General features: G+C 42.4%; 1 protein-coding gene across 1 annotated transcript in view; it reads left to right on the top strand.

Annotated features, from left to right (window-relative positions):
• Positions 1-1,317: 1,317 nt before the first annotated feature.
• LOC115184206 (serine/threonine-protein kinase ULK4) overlaps positions 1,318-13,903 on the top strand; it is a gene marked incomplete at its 3' end in the record, with an annotated part of 77,989 nt that continues 65,403 nt past the window's right edge. Inside the window, 13 exon segments of the mRNA XM_029745227.1 lie at positions 1,318-1,361; positions 7,579-7,656; positions 7,977-8,114; positions 8,281-8,380; positions 8,525-8,664; positions 8,912-9,077; positions 10,552-10,653; positions 10,858-10,941; positions 11,031-11,106; positions 11,542-11,646; positions 12,920-13,080; positions 13,181-13,250; positions 13,418-13,484. Of these exon segments, the coding sequence (XP_029601087.1) occupies positions 7,977-8,114; positions 8,281-8,380; positions 8,525-8,664; positions 8,912-9,077; positions 10,552-10,653; positions 10,858-10,941; positions 11,031-11,106; positions 11,542-11,646; positions 12,920-13,080; positions 13,181-13,250; positions 13,418-13,484 (1,209 nt within the window).

The following is a 13,903-nucleotide window of genomic DNA, read 5'->3' as shown; positions in this document are numbered from 1 at the left end:
CACACACACACACACACACACACACCAAGAGCCATCTTCACAGCAGCAGTAGAGTATAGGCTGCTTTCAGTTTCAGGCACCAGGGTGATTTAGTAAGGGCACCTATGTGACACGTGTTTCACAATGGTCAATAGGGCATGATTAGTATTATGACACACATGATTGTTTGAACTTAATGTGGCCTTGAGTATTGGATGTGCCACCGTATCAGATGGAAACACCACCACAGACCTGTGTGTGTGTGTGGTTGAGTAGTTGAGAGCAGCCTCAATACCAATGCATGAAAGTCTGGCATGGTACCAATAGGGCATGATTATGACACACATGTATGTTTGAACTAGTGCATTTAATGTGGCCTTGAATATTGGATCTCAAAATGCCAGTGTATCAGATATAAATTATGTGTGTGTGTAGTTGAGAACAGCTAAAAGCAAATCAAAATCAAATAAAATGTTATTTGTCACGTGACGAATACAACAGGTGTAGTAGACCTTACCGTGAAATGCTTACTTACAAGCACTTAACTCCATTTCTTGAACTGCATTGTTGGTTAAGAAAACATTTACTAAATAAACTAAAGTAAAAAATAAAATAAAAAGTAACAGTAAAACAACAATAACGAGTTAGTTGAGGTAATTTGTACATGTAGGTAGGGGTAAAATGACTATGCATAGATAATAAACAGTGAGTAGCAGCAGTGTAAAAACAAAGGGGAGGGGTGTCAATGTAAATAGTCCAGGTGGCCTCAGTATCTCTGCCTTTAAAGTCTGGGATGGTGGCCTATGCTTCTGGCCAAACATAGCCAGCAATCTGGAAAGCTTGTACGTCTGGAGACATGAAAGGAACAAAGTGAACCAATATGTGTTAGGTTATGCAGCGGGTTAAGATCCATTACCTCACTGCTCATATAATGGAAATAAAAGGAAGGTGTCATTGTGATAAAAAAATGTTACAAAAATATTTTGGGAATGAAGCTGACTAATAGGGAATTTGTTATGGTGTATGTTTACAGGCAGATCATGTGCCTTCTCGACTGCTTCATTTATAGTCCATCGTGGCCCTCAAGAAAAAGACTCCCAGTCCACCAGCCTCTGCATGAAACACTGATCAAATATACCTTGAAGACAGCAAGCCATTATGCCTCAGTGTTGGTTCAGTTAAACGTTAAGAAAGCTTGAATGTAATCGGATCAATCTGCTTTGTATAAGAAAGCGTATTAAACCCTGCCTCTAGACACACGGCTTCGATTTTGCATCTGGATTTAAGGAGGGAGATAAATGGAATCAGAATGTCACATCACATTCTACTGATCCACAAGCTGGGGCACTCTCGTGCACATAAAGTAACCTGTCAAAATGTCGGTCAGTGAGTTATTTATTTTATTTCAGCTTTATTTAACCAGGTAGGCTAGTTGAGAACAAGTCCTCATTTTCAACTGCGACCTGGCCAAGATCAAGCAAAGCAGTTCGACACATACAACAACACAGAGTTACACATGGAATAAACAAACATACAGTCAATAACACAGTAGAAAAAGTCTATATACAGTGTGCGCAAATGAGGTAGGGGTGTAACACAAGGTGTGCATATGCTACATAATAATCAGTATTTATTTACGTTGACACAATGTTTCCAATTGTAGGCAGCCGATACTCAATGAACTGTGATGACACTTACCACGTGAATAGCGACAAAGATTCCGAATGATTTCAGTTCGTAGTGCCTAATCAACTGTTTCCTTTCTGTGTATGGCCTCAATTCATTCACTCGCCAATTGTGTTCCGTAAATGGAGACCACCCGCTTTTCTAAAATATTGTCCATGGAACTGTTGGTCTGTTTTATAGACAAAATACTAAATAGCACAAAAAGTAAAAGTGCATGAACAACCAAAGAAACGTACAAAAACACCTTCGCCGTCGCTTACATTTGGGGAGAAAACTTCTGAAGCAAATGTAGCCTACGGATGAAAGAAAAGTAGCGCAGGCAGCATGCTATGTTTCGTTTTCTTGGTTCGTTCAGCATCAGCGTTTAGCTTACACTGTCTCAGAGAAGCCTCCAAGTTATGGCGAAAAAATAATAAGAGTGCAGTACTATAACACAGAATCGGATGCGACAAGATTTCATCAAGTTGTAGAGAAAGCCGGGTGTGAGTGTGTCCAAAATCCACGCTGATCGCTACCAGTGTCACATTCCACTTGAACGCATCGAACATGATGACATCACTCTCCTCACAGCTGGAGGGTGCTATAGCTCTTGAAAACCCTTATTATCTGTAGGGTTTTCATCAGTTAGCTTCGCACATTGTTGGATGTGTGTGAACTACAATTCTGACACTGTGCTTTAACGTTTAGAAGCATCAATAATCATCACTTGCAAAACGGTTTTCAAAACATATGCTCCTTATCTTTCATATCAGTGAGAAATAATATTTCAAATAAAAACGAGACACTTAGCCTACTGCACAGATCCATAAGCTGTGACGAAATACACTTTCTCCAAAGTTACATTTACACACAGTTGTTCAGAGCACGCTAGATAACTAATTAGCACAGGTGGCCGACATGGAGATATGGTTGTGTGGAAACACTATGTTTTGGGACACTGTAAAGTCCATGGAGAATAAGAGCACCTCCTCCCAGCTGCCCACTGCACTGAGGATAGGAAACATTGTCACCACCGATAAATCTACGATAATCGATCACTTCAATAAGCATTTTTCTACCACTGGCCATGCTTTCCACCGGGCTATCCCTACCGGCCAACATCTCAGCACCCCCTGCAGCAACTTGCCCAAGGCCCCTCTTCTCCTACACTCAAATCCAGACAGCTGATGTTCTGAAAGAACTGCAAAATCTGGATCTCTAGAAATCAGCTGGGCTAGACAATCTGGACCCTCTCTTTCTAAAATGATCTGCCGAAATTGTTGCAACCCCTATTACTAGCCTATTCAACCTCTCTTTCGTGTTGTCTGAGATCCCCAAAGATTGGAAAGCACTCTAGACCCAAACTGTTATAGACCTATATCCATCCTGCCCTGCCTTTCTAAAATCTTCAAAAGCCAAGATCACCGACCATTTCGAATCTCACCGTACCTTCTCCACTATGCAATCTGGTTTCAGAGCTGGTCATGGGTGCACCTCAGCCACGCTCAAGGTCCTAAACGATATCATAACCGCCATCGATAAAAGACAGTACTGTGCAGACGTCTTCATCAACCTGGCCAAGGCCTTTGACTGTCAATCACCACATTCTTATCAGCAGACTCAATAGCCTTGGCTTCTCAAATGACTGCCTCGCCTGGTTCGCCAACTACTTTTCAGATAGAGTTCAGTGTGTCAAATCGGAGGGCCTGTTGTCCGAACCTCTGGCAGTCTCTATGGGGGTGCCACAGGGTTCAATTCTCGGCCGACTCTTTTCTCTGTATATATCAATGATGTCTGGTGATAGTGATTCTCTGATCCACCTCTACGCAGACGACACCATTCTGTATACATCTGGCCCTTCTTTGGACACTGTGTTAACAAACCTCCAAACAAGCTTCAATGCCATACAACTCTCCTTCCGTGGCCTCCAGCTGCTTTTAAATGCAAGTAAAACTAAGTTCATGCTCTTCAGCCGATTGCTGCCTGCACCCTCCCGCCTGACTAGCATCACTACTCTGGACGGTTCTGACCTAGAATATGTGGACAACTACAAATACCTAGATGTCTGGTTAGACTGTAAACTCTCCTTCCAGACTCACATCAAGCATCTCCAATCCAAAATGAAATCTAGAATCGGCTTCCTATTTCGTAACAAAGCCTCCTTCACTCATGCTGCCAAACATACCCTCGTAAAACGGACTATTCTACCGATCCTTGACTTCGGCGATGTCATTTACAAAATAGCCTCCAACACTCTACTCAGCAAATTGGATGTAGTCTATCACAGTGCCATCCGTTTTGTCACCAAAGCCCCATATACTACCCACCACTGCGACCTGTATACTCTCGTTGGCTGGCCCTCACTACATATTCGTCGCCAAACCCACTGGCTCCAGGTCATCTATAAGTCGTTGCTAGGTAAAGCCCCGCCTTATCTCAGCTCACTGGTCACTATAGTAACACCAACACCGTAGCACGCACTCCAGCAGGTCTATTTCACTGGTCATCCCCAAAGCCAACACTTCCTTTGGCTGCCTTTCCTTCCAGTTCTCTGCTGCCAATGACTGGAACCAATTGCAAAAATCACTGAAGCTGGAGTCTTATATCTCCCTCTCTAACTTTAAGCATCAGCTGTCAGAGCAGCTTACCGATCACTGCACCTGTACACAGCCAATCTGTAAATAGCACACCGAAATACCTCTTCCCCATATTGTTACTTATCCTCTTGCTCTTTTGCACCCCAGTATCTCTACTTGCGCATCATCATCTGCACATCTATCACTCCAGTATTAATGCTAAATTGTAATTATTTCGCTCCATGGCCTGTTTATTGCCTTACCTCCCTACTTTTCTACATTTGCACACACTGTACATAGATTTTTCTATTGTGTTATTGACTGTATGTTTGTTTATGTGTAACTCTGTGTTGTTGTTCTTGTCGTACTGTTTTGCTTTATCTTGGCCAGGTCGCAGTTGTAAATGGAAACTTGTTCTCAACTGGCCTACCTGGTTAAATAAAGGTTAAATATTTTTGGGGGGAATAAAATAACCCTAACCTTATAAAGGTGTGTAGTAATTTAAGCTTTATTATTATTATCATTATTATTTCTTGCTGATATGAAAAATATGTTCCATATGTTCTATCGAGCGTCTAGGGATCTTAACAAAACTCCCCCGGCCAGAAGATAATATCGTCAATAGGCGCTAAAGCAGTTAGCATCTATGAATGGGTTAGGTGTTTGTGTGAAGGGAGGCGGCTACAGACTAATTCTGTCAAATGGTTGGCCTATTAAAGTAAACGTCTACATTCCATCTGTATAGTATGTTACCAGGCTAGATCTTGAAGACAGAGTAGAAAAGAATAGATCATAACTTCTTATGTCACCCACAAACACACACACACACATTCACACTCATACTCACATTCTCACACACACAGGGGTCAACCATAGAGTAGCACACAGTGGTCAACCATAGAGTAGCGTAGGCCCTACCTGGAGCATGTTAGCTACTGTCAAGCCTTGTTGGCAGTGGCACCTGACAATAGACTGTATGCATGTGACAATATTTTGATTTCATTGATCTGTATCTGTCACACACGCAAGCATGTGCATGCTCTCTCTCTCTCGCTCTCTTTCTCACACACACACACACACGGATGCACGCACGCACGCACGCACACACACACACACACACACACACACAGAGAAAGAGAACGAGAGGAGAGAGATTATGCCTACTGTATGTGTGTTGTCTGAAAACACCAGAGAATAAAAGGCCCTTTGACCACTCAAAAGAACATCCGACCTTTATCTACTTGCTCTGCCCGACAACAAGCTTCATGCATGTGACAATATTTTGATTTCATTGATCTGTATCTGTCACACACGCAAGCATGTGCATGCTCTCTCTCTCGCTCTCTTTCTCACACACACACACGCACGCACACACACACACACATACACACACACACACACACACACACACACACACACACACACACACACACACACACACACACACACACACACACACACACACACACACACACACACACACACACACACACACACACACACACACAGACAGAGAAAGAGAAAGAGAGGAGAGAGATTATGCCTACTGTATGTGTGTTGTCTGAAAACACCAGAGAATAAAAGGCCCTTTGAACACTCAAAAGAACATCTGACCTTTATCTACTTGCTCTGCCCGACAACAAGCTTCACTTAATGTCTTCAAAATCAATTTTTATTGGTCACATACACATATTTAGCAGATGTTATTGCGGGTGTAGCTAAATGCTTGTGTTCCTAGCTCCAACAGTGCAATAGTATCTAACAATTCACAACAATACACACAAATCTAAAAGTAAAAGAATGGAATTAAGAAATCTATCAATATTAGGATGAGCAAAGTTGGAGTGGCATTGACTAAAATACAGTAGAATTGAATACAGTATGAGTAAAGCAGTATGTAAACATTATTAAAGTGACTAGTGTTCCATTATTAAAGTGACCAGTGATTCCATGTCTATGTATATGGAGCAGCAGCCTCTAAGGTGCAGGGTTGAGTAACCGGGTGGTAGCTGGCTAGTGATGGCTATTTAACAGTCTGATGGCATTGAGCTAGAAGCTGTTTTTCAGTCTCTCGGTTCCAGCTTTGATGCACCTGTACTGACCTCGCCTTCTGGATGGCACCGGGGTGAACCGTCCGTGGCTCGGTGGTTGATGTCCTTGATGATCTTTTTGGCCTTCCTGTGTCATCGGGTGCTGTAGATGTCCTGGAGGGCAGGCAGAGTGTGTTGGGTAGACCTCACCACCCTCTAGAAATCCCTGCGGTTGCGGCCGGTGCAGTTGCCGCACCAGGCGGTGATACAGACCGACAGGATGCTCTCAATTGTGCATTTGTAAAGGTTTGTGAGGGTCTTAGGGGCAAAGACACATTTCTTCAGCCTCCTGAGGTTGAAGAGGCGCTGTTGCGCCTTCTTCACAACACTGTCTGTGTGGGTAGACCATTTCAGATTGTCAGTGATGTGTACGTAGAGGAACTTGAAGCTTTCCACTTTCTCCACTGCGGCCCAATCGATATGGATAGAGGCTCTGCTGTTTCCTGAAGTCCACGATCTGCTCCTTCGTGTTGTTGCCGTTGAGGAAGAGGTTATTTTTCCAGGCACCACTCCGCCAGGGCCCTCACCTCCTCCATGTTCACACCAGTTCAGTAACAGTTCAGATTGAAGTGCACTGCCCTGTGCATTTATCCTTACTTGCCCCTCTACAGTTTTCCCTCAATAGCTATCAAAGCCAGGTTAGGAGTTTTCTGGGAGCAAGGAAGTGGGCAGAGTGGGCGAGGACAGGAAGACAGACAAACAGACAGAGCACTAGAGAAAGAAAGGGAGAGTTAGCTACTATACAATCTATCAGGTTCCAGGGATTTATTTTACACAGGATATAATAATATAATACAATATATAGCTAATTCATATAGAATATAATATCATATTTTAGGGTATGGGTCTATCCCAGGTTGGAGGGATGGATCCAATAATTATCACCATATTTGCGAATGCTAGCTAGACCTATGTCCACAGTTTGAGTAGGCAGTCAACATTATGTGGGCCTGTTTTGTCCAAATATGTTTTAGTATGAAAACTCTGTGCTTTGTCTGTCTCTGTTCACAAGAAGACGCATAACCTTGCATTGTGTGTGCACTACTGCCGCGTCCTTCCTTGTATCCTAGTAACCAAGGAATAGCTCAGTCAGAGGTATTCAAGCTAAATAATGAAATACAAAAAGACACTAGTAAATTCTTGTTATGGATCCTTTTCATACACATTTTAAAGTTTAATATTAGTTTTACATCCATCAAATGTAAAAGATAAATAAAAAATGATTAGCTTAATTTTTCTTAAAACCATGTATTTTTACCCCCCTACAGTAGGAATGAAATGATCCAAAAGTGATATCCGGTAACAAACTTCGCGCTTTGAGTTTGAGTTGGAGGGGGGATTTGAAGGTAAAAACAGCGCTTTTTAATAATATGTATTTTTATTATAAAGCAATTTAACTAGTTCGTGGTATAGTTACAGTTAGTTTGTGTATTCTTGCATGTATTAACCTGTTTATCTGTTTTGGGGAATTGGCTGTCTGGTTTTATGATTGAACTTGCATGGACCGTACAGTTGGTCTGCACAGCTTGCTTCTGTCAGTAAAACAGTTAACGTTAGCGTTACCTAGCAAATTAGCTAGCATTTAGCGACCTAGTTTAACTAGCTAAATGCCAATGCCATTTACTAGTTCCAACCACTTTCCCTAACTTGAGAATCTTCTGTGCAGATGGAAAACTTCATCCTGTATGAGGAAATTGGAACAGGACGCAAGTCAGTGGTTTATAAGGGGAGGAGGAAAGGGAGCATCAATTTTGTTGCAATTATTTGCAGTGACAAGTCAAAAAGACATGAAATTACAAACCACGTAAGTATCCAGCATCCCTTCCTAGTAGTACACACATCCCTTTCAACTGGTTTGACTGAGTAACATTTTACAAGCATTTTGCTACACCCGCAATAACATCTGCTAAACGTGTATGTGACCAATACAATTTGATTTGAACACTGACTGAGCCATGCTGTATCCACAGGTACGGCTAACTCATGACATAAAACATGAGAATGTGGTAACCTTCTATGAGTGGTATGAAACCAGCAACCATCTATGGCTTGTAGTGGAACTGTGCACAGGTGAGATGCTTATTTGGTACTGTAAGAATACCATCGTTACCTTATGTCAACCTTTTACCTTTACACTTCACAAAGTATGAATGTGATTTGATAGTGTATAATGGTAGGATAATAATAATCATTCATAATGTCTCTATATTTTAGGGGGTTCACTGGAGTCAGTCATCACCCAGGATGAGTGCCTGTCAGAAGATGTAGTGAGGGAATTTGCCATCGATCTGGTCAAAGGCTTGAGATACATCCATGATGCTGGTATCGTGTTCTCTGACCTCACTCCCTCCAAGGTGCGGTACAGTATAGATGTCCTGACTCTCTCATTTTCAATTGGTCAAACAATCAACTCTATATTGAGGCTCATCTGACATTAATACATTCTATGGAACAAACCATCCTAACACTGTAGACCCAATGAGCTCTTTTTGTCAACTAAGCAATGCTGATTATTTTTAGCCAACATTTATTTGTGTCTCAGTTTTGATTTCATGAAGTCAATGGAATTTGATTATGACCTTGTGTTTTTTCCTCCTATAGATCTTGTTGGATGGCCCTGGCACATTGAAGTACTCTAACTTCTGCCTGTCTAAAGCTGAGGGGGAGAATCTGGAGGAGTTTTTCGCTTTAGTCACAGCAGAGGAAACAGGTGGAGGGGATGGCAAAGAAAACACATCGAGAAGAAATATCAAGAACAGAATCCAAGGTGACCCTTACAGTACATATTGTTATACCATGGCATTGTTGAATACTCGTATCTGATTGGATTGAAGGGCATTCTAGAGTGTGTATAATTTCCCTATAACGCACGGTATATCCCCATGGTAGAATTCAATGGCTTTAGTTCATTCTTACATGTTCTATGTTTGTGCTGCTTTTGAAAGCATAAGTCGAATTGAAAACATTATTGGCATTGTTGAATTTGATTTTCATAATAGCAAGCTAGGACTGATGGTTTGGTTAGCTAAACTAGGAAGTCTGTTTGTTTGGTTACCAAGGCAACTACTGTAGCTATCGAGTAAACTTGCTAGCTACATCAGTGGATTTCTACCGGTAAATTAACACGTCTACCGGCAAATGTGTTAAATTATAGCCATGGCATAAAAGGGATAATCAACTCGGGGCTCAATGCGTTCTCTGGAAAATAATGCAACTCCGTGGAACGTCAGTTCCACTCCACTAGCGCGTCGTTCCTGATTTTCCATAGAACACATAGGCCCTCGTTGATTATCCCTTACTTATTGGATGTTTACTAGAATGTTCTATCACATATCCTACACAGGGTCGCTACATTGTTCGCAGGACAAACTCAGCCTGTTTCATTACACTGGTGTCAGAAGAGAAGTGGGATCCAACTTCTGACCCCAGTGTAATGAAACAGGCAGGGAGAGTGATCCAACTTCTGACCCCAGTGTAATGAAACAGGCAGGGAGAGTGATCCAACTTCTGACCCCAGTGTAATGAAACAGGCAGGGAGAGTGATCCAACTTCTGACCCCAGTGTAATGAAACGGGCAGGGAGAGTGATCCAACTTCTGACCCCAGTGTAATGAAACAGGCAGGGAGAGTGATCCAACTTCTGACCCCAGTGTAATGAAACAGGCAGGGAGAGTGATCCAACTTCTGACCCCAGTGTAATGAAACAGGCAGGGAGAGTAATCCAACTTCTGACCCCAGTGTAATGAAATGGGCAGGGAGAGTGATCCAACTTCTAACCCCAGTGTAATGAAACGGGCAGGGAGAGTGATCCAACTTCTGACCCCAGTGTAATGAAACAGGCAGGGAGAGTAATCCAACTTCTGACCCCAGTGTAATGAAACAGGCAGGGAGAGTGATCCAACTTCTGACCCCAGTGTAATGAAACAGGCAGGGAGAGTGATCCAACTTCTGACCCCAATGTAATGAAACAGGCAGGGAGAGTGATCCAACTTCTGACCCCAGTGTAATGAAACAGGCAGGAGAAGTGATCCAACTTCTGACCCCAGTGTAATGAAACAGGCAGGGAGAGTGAGCTTGCTCGCGGTTGTCGATGAACCCTCAACCTTCTGGCCCAAAGTCACAAAAGCATGCTCAAGTGGCAGAGTCGATATCCACGCTTATAAACACAGGGTCCCCACAATATCATGTTATATCACACTTTTCAATATGTTGTATAATGGAGATGTCTTTGTCTTTCTTCAGGGTCTCCGGTATACTGTGCACCAGAGGTGGTCAAAGGGGGGGACCACAGTATCAGTAGTGATCTGTGGGCCCTGGGCTGTATATTCTATGAGATGTTTTCAGGTACTCATCAAATCACTTGGGCTGTGTCCCAGATCTGTTTGCCCTCTTGCCAACTCATTAATTGTAATGACAGTGACAAGTAGTTGGTACAGTAGCACAAACAGACTGGCACTCAGGCTATCAAATCACTTGATTTATTGACATTAATAACAGTACTCATTTCATACCTAAATACTTCTGTCTTGTTTTGTGGTCATTTGTCAGGAAAACCACCATTTTTCTCCGAGACGTTTTCTGAGTTGATTGAGCTGATATTACTTCAGGATCCTCAATCTCCAAGGCAAATGGGTAAAATGGCAATTTTTATTGCTTAACAAAATATGTTTTATGTCATAAGAGCATCTTAATTCTAGTCCAAATCGTCTTTGTTGTTAAAGGGGCTTCTTCCTGCAAGCCTACACAAGAGTTCCAAAGCCTGCTTAAAGGTTTGCTTCAGAAAGACCCGCAGAAGAGGTACGGCCCTACTCCCTTCACCAAATCAGATTCTTGGTTTGAAGTTTCTATGATGGATAATTCATATTATCCCTTTGACATATGACCTTTGGAAAGGGGGATACCTAGTCAGTTGCACAGCTGAATGCCTTCAACAGAAATGTTAACCCAACCCCTCTAAATCAGAGAGGTGTGTGGGGGGGGGGGCGGGGGCTGCCTTAATCGACGTCATCAGTGCCCAAGGAGCAGTTGTTGTTGGGGTTTAATTGCATTGCTCAAGAGCAGAACGGCAGATTCTTCCACCTTGCTGGCTCAGGGATTCGAAGCAGCGACCTTTCGGTGACCGGCCCAACGCTCTTAACCACTAGGCTACCTGTGTAGGACAAGTAGGCCGACATAAGTTTGGTCAGAAAGAGAGTGCTTTATTAGACTTCAGCTTTTAACTGTTCTCCTTAGGATAAACTGGGCTCAGTTACTGGCCCACCCATTCTGGAGAGGAGTGTTCTCCGAGGTCCACACCAGCGAGGAGGAAGAAGAAGAAGATGTCTCATTCAGCTCCAGGTAATGTTTATGTTTCATATAACCATCAGGGCCTTTATTCACAAAGCGTCTCAGAGTTGGAGTGCTGATTTAGGATCTGTTTTGCCTTTTAGATCACAATGAATAAGATTCCATGGACAGGAGGGAACTGATCCTAGATCAGTACACTTATTCTGAGATGCTTTGTGAATACAGGCCTGGTCTCAGTCTCGTTTCCTCAAAGGAGTTACCTCATTACACTCCCTGGTGGTTTGCACCATTTCCTCTAATTGTGGCCTCTGGCCTCAACACAAAGCATTATATTGGGTCTTTCATGTTTGGACATGGATTACATGTTAAACATCAAATCAAATCCAAGTTTATTTGTAACATGCTGAATTTTAGCATTTTATTGATCCCCTTAAAGGGATACTTCAGGATTTTGGCAATGAACTTGTGAATACCATTTTTTCTATCTCTGCATGCATTTTGAAGGAAGTTGCTAACTAGCGCTAGCGCAACGACTGGAAGTCTATCATGCTAACGGATACCATAGACTGCTTGTTAGCATTAGTTTGCAAAACTACCTCTAACTTTCTTCATACTGGATGCAGATACTGTACATAAAAATGGTATCAACAAGTTCATCTGACTCTGGGGAAGTAGATAAAGGGCCTCATTGCCAAAATCCCAAAGTATCCCTTTAAAGTCTAAACCTTTGTTCTGCAATTGTAGGAAATGGACTTGTACAGCAAGCATTTATCTGCCAATGTTAGTTTAATGTACATAGACAGGTCATTTATAAACTGTTTGAGAAGCTCTGTCTCACCTGTTTCAACGCCAAACACTGTTGTGCAGTTGCATATCTCCCTCCCCGGCCTTTTCTCATGACATAACTTCTTGAGAATGCATGTTGGTCTGATGTTATCATAAACCATGCCTGTGTGTTCAGGATGGAGCCTGGACCTGCCCAATCAGATGGGTTGTACTGTGAGCCGTTAGTGGCAGGAAGACAAAGGACTTCACAGAGCACAGACACAAACGTGTTGCTGATGTTGAATATGATTTACTAAGTGCAATATGACCATAAGATAACAGTCCGTTTCACTTGTGTAATAACCTATACCTCTAAAGTCTATAACTATGTAATAACACAGCAGGTTCTCTGTAACTACAGTGTTGCTACTACAGGTGTCTTATTACTGTGTAGTTACATAAGTCTAAGGTCATGTGTTTCCTTGCTGTTTGTAGTGTGGTGGTGTTTTACTTTAGTTGATATGCACTAGCTGATAGCTGACCTATCCTTTGGCTGCAGTGTGGGGAGGAGGGGTGTCTGTGCCTCTAGCCAGTCATCAGCAGTGACACCTGTCTCAGTGACCTCCCAGGGACCAGGAGGGGGATACAGAGGAGTACAGGGAGGGGCCACGGGGGCAGAGGAGCCCGTCTGCATGCACCCCAACAAATCATTCCGATTAGGTAATGCTTTCTGGGAAGGTGGAAGAAGACATGTTGATGACAGCTGATGACAGTGTAGGTGCTATGTCTGAACATAGTTCTAATCTTCTTCTTCTCCTAGACAACATGACAGAGCTCAGACCAAAGAGTGCACTGGACAAAGATACCAGGGAGTCCATATTCCTCCTCAGGTATGATCAGTGTTCATCTCCAGTTGTTCTGATCATTTACTGAACATTGTGTTGGATCAACAGCTTGACTAAGTCAAACTGGAAAATACTATATATATTTTTTTTAATTAATGTTTTTTTAAATCTAAAAATGAAGCATGTTTTATGTGATTTTTTTCATCAATCAGCTCTTGTCCAACTCCAAGAATGAGTTGCACTGCAAGAGATCCACCCAATAGGACACCATTACCTCAAGTGAGTTATTCTCTTATCAAATAGCCAAAGGAGAGCTCTGCCATACCTCTGAAACCTTCTCCACAATTACATTTGAAGTGTAATCTTTCTGTGAGCTGTCTGTAATCAGAAACATGGTAATAGTAATCAGACTATTACCATGGCGCCTGCAGACTGCAGAAACTGGTAGTTGAGAATTCATTATTTTCAAAGGTTATTCTCGGTTACAGTTGTTTGTTAACCTTTGTCGCCCTCTACAGCATTCTCAGTGAAGTGCATATTTTTTCCTCCAGATGGATTTCCTGTAAACATAAGGACATTGGACATTCTTATGTATTATAAACTTCACTTTCATTTAGCTGCTTTAGCCACTTTAATTTATGAGATCTTTGCAAGTCTGGTGTGTGAATAATGTTTGATTATTGGGCTGTAGTGGAGTG

Source organism: Salmo trutta, unplaced genomic scaffold (genome assembly GCF_901001165.1).
Source record: "Salmo trutta unplaced genomic scaffold, fSalTru1.1, whole genome shotgun sequence".
Taxonomy (NCBI): Eukaryota; Metazoa; Chordata; class Actinopteri; order Salmoniformes; family Salmonidae; genus Salmo; species Salmo trutta.
This window is presented reverse-complemented; position numbering and strand designations above follow the sequence as displayed.